The 12,024-nt window shown below is 37.1% G+C and overlaps 1 protein-coding gene across 1 annotated transcript in view; it reads left to right on the top strand.

Moving 5' to 3' along the window:
* LOC115223813 overlaps window positions 1-12,024 on the top strand; it is a 201,092-nt gene that overhangs the window by 100,382 nt on the left and 88,686 nt on the right. Inside the window, exons 11-15 of the mRNA XM_029794483.2 lie at window positions 909-993; window positions 2,190-2,284; window positions 6,694-6,834; window positions 9,086-9,287; window positions 10,923-11,053. Coding sequence (XP_029650343.2) covers window positions 909-993; window positions 2,190-2,284; window positions 6,694-6,834; window positions 9,086-9,287; window positions 10,923-11,053 — 654 coding nt within the window. The remainder of the gene's footprint in view (window positions 1-908; window positions 994-2,189; window positions 2,285-6,693; window positions 6,835-9,085; window positions 9,288-10,922; window positions 11,054-12,024) is intronic.

Genomic DNA, 12,024 nt, shown 5'->3' with positions numbered 1-12,024 from the left:
GGCTAAGAACCGATGACGAATTTATCACTCCTGTTGAATTAACAGATTTATAAGCAAACAAAGAATGGAGAATTATATTTTTACGTAACTTTATTCAATGTTACAAACATTTCAAGTGGCCGTAAGAATTGTTTCCTTGCTATAGAATGGCTTCAATGCAAAATCAGTTAATTAATGGAAGAGTTAACCCCTCCACCATTCTCTTCAGATCCTCAAGTTCTATTGCAATGAAGTGCTGACTGAGGTATTCACTAGAATTTCTTCAGTCCCTTCACTATATGTTTGTTTATCTTTTAGCTTTTACTTGTTTTAGTCATTAGGGAGCTGGGTCTTGCCTTCAATAGGAATCAACTCAAGTACTGATTTTAAAGCCTGGTACTTATTCTATCAGAGTCTTTTTCCTGAACTGCTTAGTTATGGGGATGTAAACAAACAAACATTGGTTGTCAAGCAGCAGTGGGAGACAAACACATACACACACAATGGGCTTCTTTCAGTTTCTGCTTATCAGATCCACTCGCAAGGCTTTTGTCAGCTCATGGTTATAGTAGAAGACACTTGCCTAAGATGCCATCTTGTGTAAGTGAACCTGGAACCATGTGGTTGAGAAGCAAACTTCTTACCACACAGCCACGCTTACACCTGTCGTTTTTTTTTTTTTTTTTCCTGTTCCCGTGCTGGCAGGGGTTGGACTGAAGCATGAAACAGCATAACACTATTTTGCTCAGATAGTATCATACAAAGACAGACAGTGTTTATAGCTTTACTATAAATAACATAAAATCCTACCTTTATTTATTCAATGAGTGTGTGCATATTAGATAATTATGTCACTGAATTAGTCATTTATTCATACATTAATAATTCATGGTTTTTTATTTTTATTTATTTATTTATTTTTTTGACAGAAAGGGAAAATCTCATCTCCTCACCTAGTGAAGAAACACTCAAGAACCGTTTACAGAAAATTATACAATTCCATCAAATGTATGGGTAAGTTTGTTTGTCGCTATACATCCTGCTCGTTTAATTGTACATCCTGACTTAATCAGAGGTGGAAAGGCTGTACCTATGACCCTTTTTTTAGGGCTTCTGAAACAATTTGCTGGGAAGATGAGAGTTATCCTTAAATGCAGATATGGCTGTGTGGTAAGGAGCTTGCTTCCCAACTACATGGTTCCAGGTTCACTCTCATTGCATGCCACCTTGGGCAAGTGTCTTCTATAGCCTTCGGCTGACTAAAACCTCATAAGTGGATTTGGTTGACAGAAACTGAAAGAAGACCATTGTATATATATATATATGTGTGTGTGTGTGTGTGTGTGTTTGTGTCTCCATACCTTAGCAGTTCGGCCAAAGAGGCTTAAAAAATAAGTCCTGGGGCCGATTTATTTGATGAAAACTTTGAGGCAGTACCCCAGTATGGCTGCAGTCTAATGATTGAAACAAATAAAAGATCAGAGAGTGGTCTGAATGTTCTCAGTGGAGGGGTCTTTGCAAAAGGCACCCAGGGACCAGATGGTGGTGTCAAGCCAAGTGGCTGATTATATTTACTTCTCAGGAACAGCCCTTCAGACTGGCTTCAAATTTCACCAATCAAATTTTAACTCGTGATTTTGGCTAACACAAGGCAATGGAAGATAGCTGCCCAGGGTGCCGGGCAATGGGATTGAACTGAAAATTGTGTGGTTGTGAAGCAAACTTCTTACCCCCTGCAGCATCAATGTCTGCTTATTTAAGCGTATACCTTTTACCATTTACACTTTACTTGTTTCAGTCGTTAAGCTGTGGCCATACTGGGGCACCACCTGGAATTTTTTTTTTGTAATCAAATGAATCAGCCCCAGTACTTACTTAAATCTGGTACTTATTATATCAGTCTCTTTTGCCAAACCACCAAGTTACAGGGATGTAAACATACCAATAACGTTTATCAAGCAATAGTGGGGACAAACAATGGGTTTCTTCCAGTTTCCATCTACCAAATCTGTTAAAGGCTTTGGTTAACCTTAAGCTATAGTAGAAGACACCTGCCTAATGTACCACATGGTGGACTGAACCCAGAACCATGTGGTTGAGAAGCAAGCTTCTTACCACACAGCCATGCATGTGCCTATATACACAGTAATTTTTTCCATCAGTGTTGTTCTATTTATTTATTTATATGTATTTCTGTTTTATTCCCGCAGTCAACAGACGACACATTCTCAGGATGGAGCCAAATCTAGTCTAGACTCTGTGTATCCAGCTTCTCTTGTGGAGTCTCATTCTTTCACTGATGACAGTAAGTTTTTGTTTTCTTTTCAACCATTATTTTCTTCTTTGCAAGAATTACTTAGTTTTATTGACAGTTTTGTGAGCTACACGTTTGGTAGAATGGTGAGCAGTTCCAACTTTAACCCTTTTGTTACCGTATTTATTTTGAGATGCTCTGTGTTTTTTTCAATTAATTTGAAATATAACAAAGAATTTAGTAAAATAACTTGGTTATCATTCAGTTAGTGTTAGGAACATAAATTGTGACTAAGGTTTGGTGGAAGATTTTATTTCAGAACTTATGAAAACAAGACATTTGTACTCAGAATCAGAGGTGGTTTCAGTCAGATTGGTAATGAAAGGGTTAATACCAGTATTATGTAAAATCTTACTGAAATGAAACACAAATAGATACCATGTCCACTTCAAAGCTAGTTGATAACTATTTGGAAGTACAAGGTACTTGATTCAGCTTGCATTCTCTGGCAGTTTGTCTTAACACACAATTCATTTCTTATCAGAATGTTGCATCTCGACCACATCCATTCCTTCTCTATACATATTATCTTTTACATGTTTCAGTCATCCAACTGCAGCCATGCTGGGGCCCCACCTTGAAAAACTTTTAATTGAATGAATCATCCTCAGTACTTGACTGTTTTTCTGGGGGTTTTTTAAGCCCTGTACTTATTCTATCAGTCTCATTTTGCTCAAGTGCTAAGTTACAATGATGTAAATAAACCAACACCTATTGTTAAGTGTTGGTGGTGGGCAAACAGAGACACGAAGGCCCACACACACACACACACATATGAGTTTCTTTCAGTTTCCTGTCTACCAAATCCACTCACAAGTCTTTGGTCAGCCCGAGGCTGTAGTAGAAAATACCTGCCCACAATGCCATACTGTGGGACTGAACCTGAAAACGTTGTTGGGAAGCAAGCTTCTTACCACATGCCCCCCCTCTCCACACACATAATTGGCTTCTTTCAGTTTCCATCTACCATATTCACTCACAAGGTTTTGGTTAGCCGGAAGGTATAGTAGAAGACACTTGTTCAGGGTGCCTCACTGTGGGACTGAACCGAAAACCATGTAGTTGGGAAACAAAGTTCTTAACCACACAACCACACCTGTGCCCTTATGATGATAATAAATACCATGCAGAAACCTATCACACCGTTTTAATGTTCTCATCAGTTATGATCAGAACATGTTCTGAAAATGTAATATCCATTAGAAATTTTTTTCTGAACCAACACCTGTAATCATTTATATCTTTGAAACTTTGAGGGCAAAATTATTGCCATTAGCATCAACAATACCTTTACCAAGAATGTGGAGCACAGCTTAATGGTTGGGGTATTAGGCTCATGATCGTATAGTCGTGATTTTGATTCCCGGCATTGCATTCTGTCCTTGAGCAAGTCACTTTGCTTTATGTTGTTCTAGTCCACTCGGCTGTTGAAAATGTGTAGTACCTATATTTCAAAGGGCCAGCCTTGTAGCACTCAGTGTGATACTGAATCTCCTTGAGAACTACTTTAAAGGTAGACACTTGCACGTTAATTTTACAAGTGGGCTGTTCCATTGATCGGATCAGCCAGAACCCTTGTCATCATAAGCAAAGGAATGCCAGAATTTTTTTACAAACTTACTACTTAAACTAAAGGCATTCTCACATTTAGTTTCATTATAAGTTAATGATGATCTTATTAATATCTCTTCCGCTCATGCGTACATGTCAGTAGCTAGCTATCATACTGACTTTCATCGTCCACTACATTAGCAATTTACTTTTAATGATGGTCAACTAACAACACGCATGTCCTCTTCCCTCATGCACATAATTCATGTGCACTCACAATACATCACATCACATCACTTGTGTGATGGCAACCAGTCTACATTCATTCATTTCAGCATACAGCTCTTTTTCTATCTGTGACACCTGCACTTGTTGTCGTGTCTATAACTGCTTGAATGATGTGATTGAGTGTGACTGTTTGGATGCTGTCAATTTGACACAGGAGAGAAATACATACACAAACATGTGTGGTGTGAAGCTTGTTTCCTAACCACATGGTTCAGCATACAATTCCATTGCATGGCGCTTTGGTCAAGTGGATTTGCTTGACAGAAACTGAAGGAAGCCCATCATGGTTAGAGCATCGAGCTTACAATCGTGAGGTTGTGAGTTTAATTTCCAAACCAGGCTGTGTGTTTTGTTCTTCAGCAAGACATTTTATTTTTTCATGTTGCTCCAGTTCACTCACGACATCACAGGTGCCAAGTTGTTTTAGCCTTTGCCTTTCCCTTGGATAACACTGGTGGTGTGGAGAGGGAGGCTGGTATGCATGGGCGACTGCTGGTCTTCCATAAACGACCTTGCCAGGACTTGTGCCTTGGAGGGTAAGTTTCTAGGTGCAATCCAATGGTCAGTCATGACCAAAGGGGGGGGTCTCTAAACGTCCCTTACCACCACTTGAAAACTGGTGCTGGTTTGTTATGTCTCTGTAACTTAGCAGTTCAGCTAAAGAGAGTGATACATTAAGTACCAGGCTTTAAAAAATAAGTCCTAGAGTTGATTTGTCTGCCTGAAAATTCTTGAAGGTGGTGCCCCAGCATGGCTGCAGTGTAATGGCTGAAACATGTAAAAGATTAAAATAATACAGAGAGAGGGGGAGCAAGAGAAAGACATCACAATTTATTAATCAAACATTATTGACATGAACATGTTCCCTCTTCTCACACAAATAAACAGAGAGGGGAGTTGAGAATGAAGGAAACATTAAAAGTTCTGATGTCAAACAAGTTGGTTTTGAATTAGTGGTGCCAGAATGGCTGTGCCGAAACATTTCATACCCCTGTACTGCATAATTGAACAGATGCTTAGGAAACCTTCAACCACATTCTGTTGCATTAGCATTCATATTTCTTTTGTCAAATGTAGTGCTTATTTATTCACAGTTTTGAATTAATCATGCAATACATTGTAGCTTTGAGATTTTGATGATGTGGTTCCTTTAATTTTGGAATAATATTGTCGGGTAGATGTGAAAGGCCAGATGTGGCCTGTGTTAACATAAAACCAGTAGAATATTTGAGCCAGATAGAGCCGGTTTAAATGATAAAAGGTTAAACTACAGACCCAATACTAATTAACCCATTTGAATTAATCATGCATTGTCTTGTAGCTTTGTAATTTTGATGAGGTAGCTATTAAATTTTTAGAATGATATTGTAGTGTTGGTGTGAGAGGCTAGACCTGACCAGTTTCAACATAAAGCAGGTAGAATATTTTGGCCATATATGGCCAGTTTAAATGGTAAAAGATTAAACCTGTACTGTTACTACATCCATTTTACTCATGATCATCACTCAGAACCCAAACTTATCATATTTCCTGAAGCAGTGGCTGAATCTGCTAGAAAGAGTAGCTAAATCAAATCAATCATCTTAAAAATTAAAGGATACATGTGATAGTGAAGTCTTAGAAATACTGCTTGAAAATAGAGAGTCGTGACTGGAATGCTTTTGATCATTGATCTGCTTGACTGGAGACAGTCAGGGCTAAGCAACAACAACCATATTTCCTAAATGGTCCATCCTTATCTTTTATGGCAATCTCATATTCTTCGCACAAACCAAAGATGCATTTCAAAAGCTGGATTTCTATTTCAGTTACATAATAATTATGTTAACCCTGAGCGACTGATCGTTTTTTTACCAATCAATAAATCAATAAGTAAACAGTGAAACATTCATCTCCACCTATTTCTATTATCACCCGTTTCAGTCATAGGACTGAGTCACATCGGGAAGCAATGGATGTGATACCTAAAACTACAGTCATCCTTGTAACACTGTCTAGGGAGTTTTCTGGGGTTTTTTTTTCTTCTCCTGCATAGTTGATCATATCAACCTCAGCACATATTTCAATTTGGTGCTTATTGTATCATTTTCTATTTGCCAAACAGCTAAGTTACTGGATGTAAGGGAAGAAAATGTATATGGCACCATTTGTGTTCTTGAAACTACAATCTCTCTCTCTCTCTCTTTCTCTCTCTCTCTCTCTCTCTCTCTCTCTCTCTATATATATATATATATATATATATATATACTTTATTATTTATGGAACAGTTCCATTCTAAACAAACCTATGATGAACGAAAACGTGAATCTCTGAGTAACAGATTTTGTGATAGTTTTGCTGCTTTTTTATAAAGCATATTACTCTACCTCTGGTATTCGAGTACTAATTTTTCTGTTTTACTTTGCATTTATGTGCTTATTCTGGTGTATGTAATATATATATATATATATAAGTGTGTGCGTATAAATATATCTGCTAATTTGATTTTTTTTTTTTCCCCACTTCAAAAAATATTCCCGTGTGCAATGGTTGGATTTTATTTTTATTTTTATTATTTTCAGCTGATGATTCCCAGAAAACTGTTGTGTATGATGAGGATGAAATGAATGATGAAGTTGCAGCTGTTGTTAATGTTGAATGTGTTAATCAAGTATTGGAATCTAGTCAGAGTTTCCAAGAAGATAATTCTTCTCAACTTACTGGTAAGTTAATTTATTTATTTTTTAATCAGGTATCTCTTTCCCTCTCTCTTCCTCTGTCTCTGCTTCTCTCTCTGCCCCTCTCCCAAGTAACTATGTACTTCCTCTGTAGTAAGACCCTCCTCTCTCAAAATTCCTTGTCTTGCAAGTTACTTGGCGACCCTGCCTGTGCTGATACCATGTAAAAGGCATCCACTCCACACTGTGAAATGGTTGGCATTTGGAAGGGCATCCAGCTGTAAAAAGCATGCCAAAATTTACCTTGCCTATGCTGGTGCCACATAAAAAGCAGTGAGTCCTCTCTGCAGAATGGTTGGTGTTAGGAAGGGCATCCAGCTGTAAAAAGCATGCCAAAACACAGTAGCCTGGTGTAGTCTTGTCAAACCATCCTACTCATGCCTGCATAGAAGACAGACGTTTGATGATGATGATATATATATATATACATACACACGTACACACACACTACTGAAAGGCTTTACTTTTCAGAATTTGGTTATTCATTTCCAAAGGTGCCAGTTGAGACTTCCAGGGTTCTTGACTCCACCAGACCGTATCCCTGTTTACTGCTATTGAGGCAGAAATTGCTGTCTGCAAGTGCAAGCCATGTGAGTCGAGAGTGGTAGTTCTAGCTCATCTCCCTTGCTATCATTTAGGGCAACATTTTTCCATTTTGTCTGCTGGTGCCATGAGAAATGTTTCTATATTGTGAAAGGCAAGATTCTCCATATTCATGTAATCATTGCTATTGGATGGAGCTCACCAATTGAGTTATTCTCATCATTTGGCAAACTAAGCCTGCTCAAATGGGATGCTTATATATTCACGTTGTTTTTAATTACTCATGCATTATCTTGTAGCTTTGAAACTACAAAGAGAAAGAGAGAGAGAGAGAAGCAGAGATGTGATTGTTTATTTTTAGAATCTGGCTGGAAATACTTAAAATGGGTAGAATATTTGAGCCTGATACGGCCAGTTTAAATGCTGAAGGGTTAAAAGGATTTGTGGAAGCATATAAAACTTTTTCTGTGTTTCTTAGAAAATCTTGATTAGGACACCTGTAAAGCTAATCCAGTTTTATATATGTATATATATATATATAAATTTTAACAGGTACAGAGGTAGAATTAGTTTTTATTTTACAATATCTACACTTGTTACATGCATATCATCTTCATCATCATCATTTTACATTTGTTTTTCCATGCTGGCATGAGTAGGATGAGTTTCAACATCTAAACTGCTCTGCTATGAGTCTCACTTTCGCACCTGCCACAGTCCTTCCCTTGACCACATGTTGTGTAGCCTTTTGTTTTGTTATCCACTGTGACTGTCTATCATCTGACACACACAACAACAGAATAAACTGGCTGACTCCATTATGTCTAGCATGATTTTTGGTCTGGATTTTTTTAGAATTGGATGTTTTTCCTAATATGGACCAGTGAACAGCATATATATGTATGTACATATTTATAGAGTGTATGAAGGTCATGTTTTGCAATCCTTATAAGTTGCCAGTTTCTCAGACACAGAGGATATAAAACCTTACTGTCTGTCTTTTATTTTTGTATAATTTCCTCTCCTGTCTACTTTACCCTGAAGAAGGACTTTGTCCAAAGCGTTGGCTTTGCTATGCTCACCAGCAATTTTGCTGCACTCTTTCTGTTGATCTCTCACACATACTGATGTGTATGCTTGTAAGAAGCTTTAGTACTGGGTAACAAAACCAGGAAATGACTCAGTACAAGTATAAAGTGTAAATATTTTATTTGTTTGAATATATGTATATATATATTAATGTAAAGATTAATGTAAAAAATAAATAACACTGAAGCAAAATAACACCAAATATATAGTGCGTGTGTTTTTATTGGCTAAACTGGCAAAATGACCATTCTGAAATATAACAATATCTGTTTCAACACACGACTTCACATAAAAAATCTTGCACAACAAATATATAAATGTATGTATATGATTCTTATACAAGAATGTTGTTGACAATGACTTTTGATACCAGGCCACCTGAAACCAACCCTAGTTTTATGACGTGAATTCTCAATTTTAAAGTGATCTAAATTCAAAACTTTCAAAGTTTATGTTTCAAACGCCAGCTTAAAAAATGATTGGTATTTTAATAAATTCTTCATTATTTCTAAAATTAATCAAGACAAAGGTTGTGTATTTCAGCAGAAATACAATAACGAAAGGGTTAATGGTATATATAATTGATATTTCTTTCCATTTTTAGGTACTGATTTGACAAAATTACTAGCATCTATGTTGGCTAGTCAAGGAGAAAAGCCATCTCAAGAGAGAACTGTAAATGACAGTGACAGCATCCTTTCAAGTCAGCCTTTAGAAGATCCAGAAGAAGATGAACGTGAAAGTGTAACAATGTCCCAAGTTTTTAAGGACGAAGATTTTCCTTTGGAGTCTGATGCAGAAAGGCAGTAAGTTGTGATGCAAAGGAATCTTTTTTTTGTTCATGCTGCTTTGTTTTGTTTGAAATGGGGGAGGCGTTTGCTGGTAGATCAAACAAATTATGGAATATATTTTAGGGCAAGGTCACCTCTGATATTAAAACCTAGATTATATAAAGTATGTGTATTTAAGATGCTGCTACCAACGAAAGGCGTGTATAGGCGTGACAACTATGCTGAGATGAATGGGTGATATATGTGATGTATGAGGTAAACGACTTATGTTTGGCTAGATATTAATTAAGATTGATGATTTGCTGTAGAGCCATCCAGCAACTAACATTAGCAAAAAAAAAATAAAATAAAGCCTTTTAAAAAGGATACATTTATTAGATTTGCTTTTTAGTTATTATGTTGGGTGTGTTGGTTTGAAATTTTGGTACAAGGCCAGTAAGTTTGGGGGTGGGGTGTGGTTAAGTCATTTACATCAACCTCAGAGCTCAACTGGTATTTGTTTTATCAACCTTGAAAGGGTGAAAGGCAAATTTGAACTCTGAATATAAAGACAGACAAAATCTTTAATTTAATTAATAACTGTTAAAAACTGTTTCCAGTCTCATGGTTTATGATGCAAAGTATTGTTTATATTACTTCACAAATAACTATAATTTCTACCAATTGTTCAACAAAAGCAAAATGTAAGAGTGAGCTTCGGCAGCTGTCCCCAAATGTCTGGCATCCCCTAAAAGTCCCAATACAAGGTATATTAAGAACAGACCAAGAAACTAATGATCCTTGAACTAACTTGACAGGTGTATCATCTATTGTGTTGAGGTCTCAGAAAATGTCTGTTCCAAAAAAGTCTGCCTCAATGCAACTTATTCAATCGTGGTCATCTAGAGAACAGGGTACAGGGGAATTAAATTTTAGAAATTAAAAAACAATGGGGAAATACAAAGATGACCACTTATGAACAGAGTAGAAATTTAGGCACCGTGTCTGCTGTCTCACAGAAATATTCTATTTTATCTATTACCCTGCCTTAACTCTTTAGCATTCAGATTATTCTATCAAATGTTTTTTTTACTTTGGGTATGGAAAAGCAAATAGGGAGTCATAGTGTCTACGACTTCCCCCTTCACATGACTGAGATAGACCAGTCAAGCTAAGAACTGATTTAGACTTATGGACTTAATGTCAGAATATTTCATAAACTTCATGACAATGCTGGCATGGCTGTATGATAAACTTGCTTCTCGACCACATGGTACCAGGTTCAGTCTCACTACATGTCACCTTGGACATGTTTTCTACTGTAACCTCAGGTCAACCAAGGTTTTGTGAATGGATTTGGGAGACCGAAACTGAAAGAAGCCCATTGTATATATGTGTGTGTGTGTGTTTGTTTGTCCCCACTACCGCTTGACAACTGGTGTTGGTCTGTTTACATCCCTGTAAATTAGTGCTTCAGCAAACGAGGCTAATAGAATAAGTACTAGACTTTAAAAAAAAAAAGCTCCTGAGGTCAATTCGTTCAACTAAAACCCTTCAAAGCAGTGCCCCAGCATGGCCACAGTCAAATGACTGAAACCGGTATACGATGCAATCTCCTAATGCACTGAAAAATTATTTTCTGCACATTATCGATTTGTTTTATCTTTGCAGCAATTACATCAAATCAGATGATTTTTCTCAATCATTGGATGAAGAAATGGTTAGTGATGAAATTTTGGATGTTGAATCTGATGAAGAAACTATCCCTCAGTTTGATGGGCCAATTGATGAAAAACCTGCTGGTAATTAATTAGATTTTAACCTTTTCATTATTGTAATTCTGTTTTGATTAAATTCTAAAACCAATATGAATGCAGACTGGTTTAACAACTGTGACTTTTTAAATGTATTTTAGGAATTGGGTGCAAGGTGCAGGCATAGCTCTGTGGTTGAGAAGTTTGCTTGTCAATCATATCGTCTTTGGTTCAGTCCTACTTTGAGGAACTTGGGGCATGTGTCTTCTACTATAGCCCTGGGGCAACCAAAATCTTGTGTGTGAATTCGGTAGACAGAAACTGAAAGAAGCCTGTCGTGTGTGTCTTATTGCCCCTCTCTCTCTCTCCCTCTCTCTCTCTCTCTCTCTCTCTACCCCCCCACCCGCCACACATAGGCTTAACAACCAGTTAGAGTTAGTGTGTTTACGCCCCTGTAACGTAGCATGGCCACAGTCTAATGGCTGAAATGAGAACGTTTTAGATAAAGGAAAGTAAAAGATTTGAATTCAATTGCAAAAAAAATTTTAAGATCACAGAACTTGTGCTATAATGATGCTGAATGGTTGTTGATGTTTAGCACCAGGTCAACCCGATGGAGCTTTGACTAAAGGCATTCCAGCAGTGACCATTTCTGTCTTATTACTATTCATTGTGAACCTAAAACTACATTATCTAATGTGTCTTTTTGTAAGATGGAGAAGTGTGACTTAACCCCTTAGCATTCAGACTGATCTGTCAAATCTAATGCTTATTTATTCCCATTATTTTGAAGTAATCATGCATTATCTCATTGCTTCAAAGATGTCATTGTTTTTTTTTTTTAGAATGACATTGTAGGTTAAAAGTGAGAGGCCAGATATGGCTGGTTTAGATGCTTTTACTGGTTTCAGTCATTAGACTGGCCATGCTGGGGCACTACCTTGAAGAATTTTTAGTCAAATATACCAACCCCAGTACTTATTTTTTAAAGCCTGGTACTTATTCTATCAATCTCTCTT

Source organism: Octopus sinensis, linkage group LG24 (genome assembly GCF_006345805.1).
Source record: "Octopus sinensis linkage group LG24, ASM634580v1, whole genome shotgun sequence".
NCBI lineage: Eukaryota > Metazoa > Mollusca > Cephalopoda > Octopoda > Octopodidae > Octopus > Octopus sinensis.
Note: the sequence above shows the minus strand (reverse complement) of the source record. Positions and strands in the feature narration are given on the sequence as shown.